Genomic DNA, 11,981 nt, shown 5'->3' on the forward strand with positions numbered 1-11,981 from the left:
TAGATAAGTTGGTAGAAAGATACATATAGATTAGCAGAAATGTAGATGGATATGTAAATAGTTACCTAGATAAATCAAAGATAGATTTGTCGATAGTTACATAGTTCTGCATATCACAGATAGATATGTAAATAGATCATAGATAGTAGATTCATATATATATGTGTATAGTTACATATTTACATAGACGGTTATTTTCATTTTCATATTTACTATAATAATAATCTAATGTTTTTTCATCTTGATCAACATCTTTGTTTATTTTACGTACATTAAAGACCTTGAAATCTTTTATATCCATGTATTTATTTTTATTTCAGCATTGAAGACCTTTTAATGCTGCAGATTTAATATTTTATGAAGTTGTTAAAGTTTGTAGGTGGATGGATCTCCAGGTTCCCACAGCCATGGTAAGTGACCATTATTTTGTGATGGTTTGATCACTGTGTAACCAGCATGTGATACATAATACACGTGGGTATATTGAATGTGTTTACATGTGTACAGCTTTATTTACTCTCAGAAATATAATGTAAACATGGTGGAAAGTCAAAGCTGTCACATTTATTTTAAAGTGCAAGTTCATATTTTTTTTACTCCCTAGATGGAGCGTCACAGACGGGTCTTTACATTTAAATAAAAGTGACATACACCAGAAAATATGGCACATTATTTAAAAAAATGGTTACATATTTTCAAAGATAGATAGGTGGGTAAATAGATCAGACAAACATGGCATATTATTTAAAATATGTTAAGGTGTCATCGGCAAACAAACTATCTTAACATATACACATATTTCTGCTCTGAAAACTTTCAAAGATGAGAAAACTTTTCCGAGAAGGTCCCGTGTGTCCTTCAAATTACATGTGCGTATGTTGGATGATTTTCTTGTCTGTTTGCATCATCTCCTTGTGGCCGAGGAAGACGCTCTCCTCCGTCTCGGGGGGGTTGTTTTTTTGGTGAAACTCTACGATGGGATAGGTGATGAAGGCGAGCACCAGCATGGCCAGCAGGATGTAGAGTTTATACTCCAGGCACAGGAAGCTGCTGTAGGCGAACGCCAGCACGAAGCCCAGAGACTCCCACATACGGTAGTTAGCGAACGCTGCCTCTTTGTCCTTCTGGAAGAGAATCCCGTAAAGGGCTGCGAAACAAGACCACATCACTGTTTAAATATGTGGAAAAGATAAACGTGCTTTTATTTTGAAAAGGTTTTTTTATTGGGATGTCTTTTAATCAAAGTAAAGAGTTTTTAGCTCACAGTCCTCAGGTAAGTTCAAAGAAACTGATAGATAGGTTGATAGATAGATACATGGATAGGTGGGTAGATGCGGGGATAAATAAATTGATACATATATGAATAGATAGGTAGATAGATGCGTGGATAAAGGAATAGATATGTGGATAGATAAGTAGATGCATGGATGATCGATAGGTTGGTAGATGTGAGGATAAATAAATAGATACGAGGATAGATAGGTAGATATGTGAATAAATAGATAAATACGTGGATAGATGGGTAGGTACGTGGATAAATAGATAGGTAGGTAAATACGTGGATAGATAGATACATGGATAGGTCGGTAGGTAGGTTGATACATGAATAGACAGATAGATATGTGTATAAATGGATACGTGGATAAATAGATAGGTAGATAAATCTGTAGATAGATAGATAGATATGTGGATAGATGGATACCATTTGTCTGAGTTTGCCAGATAGCATCGGCCATTCCCCAAAGAGCCGGAAACACAAAGAACACCGGCATCTGGTCAGGATGAGGTCTCCAGAAGAGCAGAGCAATGATGCAGGAGAAGTTGGCCACAGCAGCTGAAAAACAACACATGACCATCAACGCTGTCTCGTTGAACAGTTACTGAGGGGCCCATAGCTCCTGTAGGAGGAGTTGTTTACCCAGAGTGAAAAGCGCCATCCTCCCCGTGTACTGAGCCAACTTCCCAAAGAGGAAGGAGCAAACGGAATTAACGGCTGCAAAACACATCATCACAAAACCAATGTAATGGATCCCCAACGCACACGTCACGTAGTTCTGCAACGAACATCACAGGTCATTGAAATAAAGCTACTACAAAGGCTGTATCACTCAGAGGTCACCTGACCTTGGTGAACTCCCCGGACAGGAAGCTCTGCTCGAAGCCGCTGTACATGGTGAGTGGGATCAGCATCCGCAGCCTCCAGTCCTTCAGCAGCCTTAACGTGGCCAGGAACGTGTGGCAGAACGGCTGCTTGGTCTGACGGAACCGAGACGCCTCCTCACCATCGATGTTGTCCAAGAACACGGCCACGATCAGCATCGCCAACAAGCCCACGCCTAAAATACATAATCCTCTGCAGGTAAATGATGGAAATATTATGTATTATTTGCACATAGCTATTCCTTTTTTAAATTATGTTTAATTGCATTTCAAAATTTTAATTTAGGTGTACTGGACCTCTAGCATTAGCATTAACCTAGCATTAACATAAATCGAGCAATAGCATTAACCTTACATTAGACTAGCAATAGCATTACCTAGCATTAACATAAACCTAGCAATAGCGTTAATGTGGCATTAGCATTAACAATTAACTTAGCAATAGCATTACTTTAGCATTAGCCAAGCAATAGCATTACTTTAGCATTAGCCAAGCAATAGCATTACTTTAGCATTAGCCTTAATATAACAATAACATTAAACTAGCATTAGCATTAACCTAGCAATAACATTAACCTAGCAATAGCGTTAATGTAGCATTAGCCTTAATCTAGTGTTACTATTAACCTAGAGAAAGCATTAACTGTCAGTGCTCAATCCTTTCACGGGCCTGATCTTTTCAGATCTTTTCAACGCATGTGCGAAACGTGTCTACATCTGATCGGGCTATTTTACGGCAGTTCGTGTACTATTTAAGAGGTTGAAACCCTGCTGTTTAAAAAGAATTAACCTAGCATTAGCATTAACATAAACCTAGCAATAGCATTAACCTAGCATTAGCCTTAATCTAGCATTACCATTAACCTAGCATAAGCCTAACAATAGCAATTACCGAGCAATGACATTAACCTAGCATTAGAATTAACATAAAGCTACCAATAGCGTTAACATAGCATTAGCATTATTCTAGCATTACCATTAACCTAGCAATAATATTAACCTAGCATTAGAATTGACATAAACCTAGCAATAACGTTAACTAAATGTTAGCATTAATCTAGAAATAGCATTATATATAGATTGTGTGTTTTCAACAGCTATTTTTTAAAAACCTAATTTGGTTGTTTAAATTATGATTTAATGACGATGGGAAAAGGTGGGTCCCAGGGTGAGACCAGTGGAGAACCCCTGTTCTAAAGATCTATTTAAAGCCTTTGTATTCACCGTTATGCAGATGATACAGTGGTATATTAGTGTTTCAGAACACTAGGTTCAAACTGTGACACTGTCACACACATTAGCAGTGATCACTTCCTGTATTCACAGGAAGTGTTAAACTGATTCTTACCGATGTAACATCCAACCAGGGTCAGAACCAGGTTCTGCTCAGGCTTTGTGCTGCTGTTCCCAGAGCTGACGTTCAGGCCACAGTCGAAGGCACCACACGTCTGTAGCTGCTCCTCTGGGATGTCGGCTGTCAGGATAAAACATAGTTAGTAAATCCGTCGATATGATGATATTGTAGTTACATATTTTTATAGATAGATAGATAGATAGATAGATAGATAGATAGATAGATAGATAGATAGATAGATAGAGCATGCAGAGATATCCAGGAAAAAAGTAGTAGGCTTTAAAAAAAAAAGTAGAAGGTTATAACTGGTGGCGAGTTGCCATCGCTGGGTGCCGATGACGTGCCCGATGGGGGTCAGGGGTCATCATCCCCCACATGGATATTTAAGTGGCTATTGTGATTGTGAGTCAGTTTGGGTGCGCCACGTGCCAGCAGTATATGCAAAGCTCTCAAGTCTCACGCATTGGGCATGAGACACGCATTTCAACCTGTTCACACGTTCACACGCCACACCATGTATATCTCACGCAGGGAAATTACCATTTTAAAGGTGCGTTCACACCGAACGCAACTGAAGTAACTAGATTTCATTCAAAATCAATGTAAATGACGCAACTTCAAGCAATAACTCCCCCATCCTTCACTGTCTGTAGAGCTGAGGAAACCCCTCCCTCCGGCTACAGTGGAGGTCTGCAGCCAGGACCTCTTGAATTCATCAGGGCAAAATTAGTAACTCCATAAGTTGATCATTTAAACCGTAAAAGTGTTGTTAATAAGTGCTGTAAACATACTGCCAGAGAAGAAGTGAGCAACCCTCTCTCTCCCCTGTTACCCAGCTATACACACACACACCTGGTCATCACGTCACTGGAGTGATGGAGTGATGGAGTGATGGAGTGATGAAGTGATGGAGCGATGAAGTGATGGAGTGATGGAGCGATGAAGTGATGGAGTGATGGAGTGATGGAGTGATGGAGCGATGGAGCGATGGAGCGATGGAGCGATGGAGTGATGGAGTGATGGAGTGATGAAGTGATGGAGTGATGGAGCGATGAAGCGATGGAGTGATGAAGTGATGGAGTGATGGAGTGATGGAGTGATGGAGTGACCAAATAGCACCACTATGTTCAAGCAACTCATCACGGTGCAGTGACTGCAGTTGCATTCAGTGTGAACACACCTTAAAGTAGAAGGCGGCCAGAAAGAGAGTAGTAGGTGATTCCGCTCACTAAGTATGTAGATAGACTGGAAGGTACATAGATATGTAAATAGTTATGTAGATAAATCATAGATAGTACAGTAGATTTGTCAATATGTACAGTGGGGCAAAAAAATATTTAGTCAGCCACTAATTGTATAAGTTCTCCCACTTCAAAAGATGAGAGGCCTGTAATTTTCATCATATATAAACCTCAACTATGAGAGACAAAAAGAGAAAAAAAATCACATTGTAGGATTTTGAATTAATTTATTTGCAAATTATGATGTAAAATAAGTATTTGGTCAATAACAAAAGTTAATCTCAATACTTTGTAATGTACCCTTTGTTGGCAATGACAGAGGTCAAACTGTTGCTGGTATTTTGGTCCATTCCTCCATGCAGATCTCCTCTATAGCAGTGATGTTTTGGGGCTGTTGCTGGGCAACACGGACTTTCAACTTCCTCCAAAGATTTTCTATGGGGTTGAGATCTGGAGACTGGCTAGGCCACTCCAGGAACTTGAAATGCTTCTTATGAAGCCACTCCTTCGTTGCCCGGGCGATGTGTTTGTGATCATTGTTGTGCTGAAAAACCCAGCCACGTTTCATCTTCACTTGCTGATGGAAGGAAGTTTTCACTCAAAATCTCACAATACATGGCCCCATTCATTCTTTCCTTTACACAGATAAACAGCCCCAAAGCATGATGTTACCACCCCCATGCTTTACTGTAGGTATGGTGTTCTTTCTCCTCCAAACACGACGAGTTGAGTTTTTACCAAAAAGTTCTATTTTGGTTTCATCTGACCATATGACATTCACCCAATCCTCTTCTGGATCATCTAAATGCTCTCTAGCAAACTTCAGATGGGCCTGGACATGTAGTGGCTTAAGCAGGGGGACACGTCTGGTACTGCAGGATTTAAGTCCCTGGTGGCGTAGTGTGTTACTGATGGTAGTCTTTGTTACTTTGGTCCCAGCTCTCTGCAGGTCATTCACTAGGTCCCCCCGTGTGGTTCTGGGATTTTTGCTCACCGTTCTTGTGATCATTTTGACCCCACGGGGTGAGATCTTGTGTGGAGCCGCAGATGGAGGGAGATCATCAGTGTCTTGTATGTCTTCCATTTTCTGATAATTGCTCCCACAGTTGATTTCTTCACACCAAGCTGTTTACCTATTGTAGATTCAGTCTTCCCAGCCTGGTGCAGGTCTACTATTTAGTTTCTGGTGTCCTTTGACAGCTCTTTGGTCTTGGCCATAGTGGAGTTTGGAGTGTGACTGTTTGAGGTTGTGGACAGGTGTGTTTTATACTGATAACCAGTTCAAACAGGTTCCATTAATACAGGTAACGAGTGGAGGAGGAGCCTCTTAAAGAAGAAGTTACAGGTCTGTGAGAGACACAAATCTTGTTTGTTTGTAGGTGACCAAATATTTATTTTACCGAGGGATTCAATTAATTAATTAATTAATTAATTAAAAATCCAACAATGTGATTTTCAGGATTTTTTTCTCATATTGTCTCTCATAGTTGAGGTTTATCTATGATGAAAATTACAGGCCTCTCTCATCTTTTTAAGTGGGAGAACTTGTACTATTGGTGGCTGATTGAATACTTTTTTGCTCCACCGTAGATAGTTACATATTTTTGTAGATAGGTAGATATAGATAGAATGGTAGATACATATTGTAGATAGATACGTACAGATAGATAGATTGGTAGATACGTAGATAAATCATATAGATAGTAGATTTGTCAATATGTAGATAGTTACATATTTTCATAGATAGATAGGTGGGTAGATAGATACATACAAAGATACTGTACAAAGATATATTGGTAATTACGTAGATAGATTGGTAGGTACATAGATATATGTGTCGATTGATATGTATTATTTATTTAAACTTGTTTTTATCTGAGCATTAATACAGAAAACAGCAAAGGCTTTGTGGGTTTTTGAGTAATTTTATAGAATTTTGTTGTGTATTTTTGAAACCATTTTGGATGTTTTTGCATCAATTTAGTTTGTTTTTCTGTTGTTTTGTGTCATTTCATTGTCATTCTGTATGTCTGGAGTTATTTTGTGTATTTGAGGTTTCATTTTGTATCTTTTTCAGTTATTAAGATTCATTTGGTGTTTCATTTTTGTGGTTGTTTTTGTCTAGATTGGTAATCATTTAGTTGATTTTGTAGTGTTGCATTCATTTTATATCTTCTTTCAGTCATTCTTGGAGTAATCTTGTGTATGAATGTTGAGGGTTTTGTGTAATTCCATTGTGATTTTGTGTCTGGAGTCAGTTTGTGTGTTTTTGTTGTAATTTTAGTTTTAATTTATTTATTTTATTATATTATTTTATTCATCAGGGACAATAAAAACATCATTGCCTCGTTTAAGAGGAAAATGGGTCGTACGTGAGGCTTTATCTATTTCTGTTTTCTTTTTGTATCATATTTGTGTATTTGGAGTCACTTGGTGTCATTTTATGTGTGTTTTTCTTGTATTGTGTATTTGTTTTGGGCCCACGTATGGGGTGCTGAATGTAATAACTCGGTCACTGTTTCAAAGCCGACATATTCTGAACATTTTGCTAATTTGAGACAAATTCATGTAAAACAGCATGTTCTACAATATTGTTAAAAATGTGTTCACACGAAAAATAAATCCAAATGTTACATCTAAATGTAAATCTAAATCTAAATGTAGATCTAAATCTAAATGTAGATCTAAATCTAAATGTTAAATCTAAATGTAAATATAAATATTAAATCTAAATCTAAATGTAGATCTAAATATAAATGTTAAATCTAAATTTAAATCTAAATCTAAATCTAAATGTTAAATCTAAATGTAAATCTAAATGTTGAATTTAAATGTAAATATAAATATTAAATCTAAATGTTAAATCTAAATTTAAATGTTCAATCTAAATGTAAATCTAAATGTAAATCTAAATGTAAATCTAAATGTAAATATTAAATTGGTCACCAAGCGTAAAGCTAAATGTTTAGAAATTATACAAAGTGGGCTGGCCACTGATTTAATATTCAGCTTTAGATTTAATATTTAGATTTAGATTCAACATTTACATTTAGATTTAGTTTTTACACATTTTTAACAAAAATATAGAACATGCTGTTTTACATTAAATTTCTGTATCAAATGAAAGACAAAAGACCTAAATGTTCAAAATATGTTGGTTATGAAAAAGTGACTGAGTTAGAGGTTCAGGAGATATCTAAAACATGTAGGACGGGAGCTCTCCAGGATCACACTTGCAGTTTAACTCCGCCCTCATACCAATATTCATGTCCTGTCCAAAGATGAGCGAGGACATGAGGTTTCCCCAAACGCCAGACGACTGGAAGATGAAGAAGAAGACGCCAAAATATTGGTTGATGACGTCCGAGCCTTTCTTGCCGTCCTTCTTGGCCTGAACGTTGCCAGCAATGGTCAGGTACGTGCACTTAGCCGACCACAGGGGGGCGCCCCCCAGCCCCAGGATGACTGAGGTGGGAATGAGTGTGTACCTAAGGTCAGAGGTTAAAGTCATTGTGATTGGATTGGAATGTTGGAGTGGTAATGTTGTGGGAGTGGTTACCATCCAGGGTAGAGGTTTCCAAAGGAGTAGGACACGTAGCAGCCCATGCTCACCACCACACTCCACTTACAGCCCAGGTTCTTGATCATTATCGGAGGCAGAAACATGGAGGAGATGATGATGGAGGCATAGATGACGCTCAGAGAGGCCACGCCCATTCCCTGCTCGGTGTTCAGGCTGCTCTGCATACGTCACAAAAAAAACCAACAAAAACATTCAAATGGCGCATTTCCATTGGCGATATCAGCTCCAGACGGCTCCGCACTTCTCGCTTTCGGGACCCGATACTGTTTTTCCAGAGCGTTTCTATTGAGCACCAACCTGACACGTGAAACCGCCAGACTTCATGAATTGCACTTTTTGCCGCCATCCTCACAAGATCACCAACAAAAATCAAGGGAGGCCAAATGCTTCCTCTCTGTGCGTGAGTTGATGACTCTACGCTGTGAGGTTCCTCTGAACCAATCAGTGTCTGCTTTGAGCCAACGTCACATTTTCAGACCAGGGCTGATTTTCCTGGAACCTCAACGAAGGAGGTTCTTAAAAAAGCAGCACCAGGTACCACGGAGGAGCTACTTTTCCCAATGGAAATGTGATAAAAGAGAGTAGAGCCGATATCGCCAGTGGAAACACCAAAACATACTTTGGTCTTGTCTTGTCTCAATTTCCTTGTCTTGTAATTATTTCTATCTGATCTGGTTTGGGCTTGTCTTCTCTCGTTGAACTTGGTCTTCTTTCATCTTCTATTCTTTTATCGTATCTTGTCTGATATATTTTTTTATTTTATATTTTTTCTGTCTCGTCAGATCTTCTTGTCTTGTTTATTTTGGTCTTGACTTGTCTTCTCTCAACTCGTCTCATCTTATCTGATCTGGTCTTGTCGTCTCTCATTTGATATTGTATGTCTTATATCTGGTCGGATCTGGTCTTGTCCCATCTCACCTTGTCTGGTCTTATCTTGTCTAATTTTGTTTGGTCTCGTATCATCTTGTCTCTTATTTCTTTCTGCCTAGTCTCATCTGGTCTTGTCTAAACTTAGTTTTGTCTTGTATTCCTGTATTGTCTGGTCGAATTCGATCTTTTCTCCTCTGATATGATCTTTGTTGAGCTGCTAAATTTAGTCTGGCTTTGTCTCGTCTCGTTTTTTTTTCATCTCATCTTGTCCAATCTTGTCTCGTATTCTTTCTGCCTGATCTGGTCTGATCTGGTCTGGTCTGGTCTTGTCTGGTCTGGTCTTGTCTTGTCTAGCCACTCATTATCGTCCTTTTCAAAACTTTGACTGACTTAAAAAATAAGAAAAGTAAACTTGAACAAGTCTCAGATGAAACCAAAGACGAACTCTACTCTGCGTTTTATTTTTATGACTTGTCCTTTTAAAGCTGAGCTCAGCATAAAAACTTTGTTGGTAAAAGGTTCAGCTGCAGCTTCAATTTAGTTCATCTTCATCACGTTTCAGAGACAAAACATGAAGAAATTTAACTTTTTAAGGTCAGTGGTTTCAAATATGACTTGTAAAATACAAGACAGACACATCCCTTTCAGAATAAAAGCACAGTGTTTTAGATTAGGTAACCGTTTCTCAATCTGTGTACTGGTGCGGACTGTGGACTCGTAAAACGTCATTACGTGAGGCCCAAGTCCTGTTCCAATTCAAAGTCCGCTGTAAACCCCCGGATGAGAACGTGCTCCGCCCGTTTTACCCAGCATGCATCAGAGGAGGCTTGTGCTATTTTTCCCAGCATGCACATGGCTGAGTCCTTTATTATTATTACCATTTTGTACATTTGTTTTTTCCTTTTCTTCTTCACTTATTATTTTTCAATTATTATCATTAATCATTGAAATAAAAATGTATTTATCTTCCTACCATCCTCCTTCTACCATTAATAGCCAATTATTATTCTTTTTATTATTACCTGTCTGATCCATTGTAAATGATAATTATATGTGTTTGGACTAACTTCCTGTATCGCCTATTGCTTCTTAATCCATCTGATTAGCCTATAATCAGATTAATATATTATTATAATATATTCAACAAACACACACATGTTTATTGTTTTATTTGTTTATTTTAATGTATCACCAAATGTTTTATTAGTTTACAAAATAATATTTATAACAGTAACATCTACTCAATGATACATATTATTTTCTTTGATGTTTACAGTGGAGCACACACACACACACACCACACTGTTGCACACAACCATGTCACGAAGTTTGCTTTGTCCCAAAACAACGAGTATGCAAAGTCCGTGCATGTGCACTCCGTAAGTCCGTTCCCCAAGTTTGCTCGCTCGCTACAAAATAAACTATATATATATATATATATATCTATATATATAATAGATATATGAAATATTACAGTTTCCTATATCGCCAAAATAGAAAACTCGATACATCTTGAATCTCGATATATCGTCCAGCCCTAATTCCTAAATGATAAAACAGCCTAAATAAAAACATAAATGTGTATATGAAGCACATGTGTTTATTTAATATATTTACAGTTTATAAACAAGTCAACACGTTGTATATTTACTGTTAATTTCACGTTGCTTGTCTTTAAGTTAGACATTAACATTTTATTTTATTATATATTTTATTATAATTTCTCATACTCACTCATGTGGTTCTCTGGTATTCACTAATGACTTATTAGACACATTTATTACAGACTTTACATTATTTAACACTTTATAAACAGTGTATATTTGTGGAGCTTGTGATTGGATGATTTTTCATGATGACTTACGTGGTTCCTTCTGCTGTGGTAGACGTTAAAATATCAGTTATTAATCTAACAGAACGTGTAACTGTGTCACATCCTGATGGTCTTTATGAAGATAAACTCTATGTTATATTTTACAACATATTTACACCAGTTCTTTGTTTTTTTTACTAGAACATCTTCATTCATCATCTCTGTTCTGAGTTGTTTACAGGTTTGTTGCTGATGTCAGCACTAATCACTAATCACTGATCAATAATCACTAATCACTCAGGTCATTTCAGGAGGAAGTTCTCACGAGGCTAGTGACAGATTATTATTATTATTATTACATTAAAATATGGGATATTTACGGGGAAATACGGGAAGAAGGCGGGAAAGAACAAGAACAAAAGGGGATATTTGACAATAATACATAGTTAGATAATAAGTGGTCCTACCTGCAGACTCTGGAGGCCTCCATAGGCAGTGAACAGGAACAGAAAACCCACAGAAACCACCAGCACGTTCTTAAAGTTTCGACTGATCATCTTTTTGAGCGGATGTGAAAAGTTAATAATAATAATATAAAATAAAAATAAAAAAACGCTGCTTAATCCAGGACGTATTAGTTGAGTTTTGAGCAGCAGAAGCAGTTTTTACACACGCAGTAAAAAAGTGTCAAAGTCCTGTTGGTGACGCTTTAGAACCACGTGATGCCTTCAAGGACACTAGGAAAACGTAGTTCCCTCTAATTGTTTACATTTTTTATCTGTCGGCCCAGAAGGGAAACGTGATATGTAATATTATGTATGTGGAGTATAATTGTAACAAATCGCTAATCTAGATACAAACGTGCGCGATGTGAGTGTATCGATTTATTCAGTTTGCATCGGTACAATTGACGGGTGTAATCGAGATGCATCGGTCACCGCGTTTCTTCATCGGTAAAAA

At 37.6% G+C, this 11,981-nt stretch overlaps 1 protein-coding gene across 2 annotated transcripts; it reads right to left on the reverse strand.

The window, feature by feature from the left end:
• Positions 1 to 707: 707 nt before the first annotated feature.
• Positions 708 to 11,724, reverse strand: unc93a (unc-93 homolog A). 2 transcript variants are annotated; one of them, XM_028440680.1, is made up of 8 exons: positions 11,489 to 11,724; positions 8,315 to 8,496; positions 8,014 to 8,243; positions 3,509 to 3,634; positions 2,125 to 2,336; positions 1,919 to 2,054; positions 1,703 to 1,834; positions 708 to 1,147 (listed from the first exon to the last, which is right to left on the reverse strand). In XM_028440680.1, exons 1-8 carry the CDS (start codon positions 11,576 to 11,578, stop codon positions 864 to 866), a joined length of 1,392 nt encoding a protein of 463 aa, XP_028296481.1. In that variant the 5' UTR covers positions 11,579 to 11,724; the 3' UTR covers positions 708 to 863. The 2 variants fall into 2 exon arrangements, with proteins under 2 accessions (XP_028296481.1, XP_028296482.1); XM_028440681.1 differs by lacking the exon at positions 1,919 to 2,054.
• Positions 11,725 to 11,981: the final 257 nt, after the last annotated feature.

The sequence above is a fragment of the Gouania willdenowi genome (assembly GCF_900634775.1).
Source record: "Gouania willdenowi chromosome 24 unlocalized genomic scaffold, fGouWil2.1 scaffold_320_arrow_ctg1, whole genome shotgun sequence".
Lineage (NCBI taxonomy): Eukaryota > Metazoa > Chordata > Actinopteri > Blenniiformes > Gobiesocidae > Gouania > Gouania willdenowi.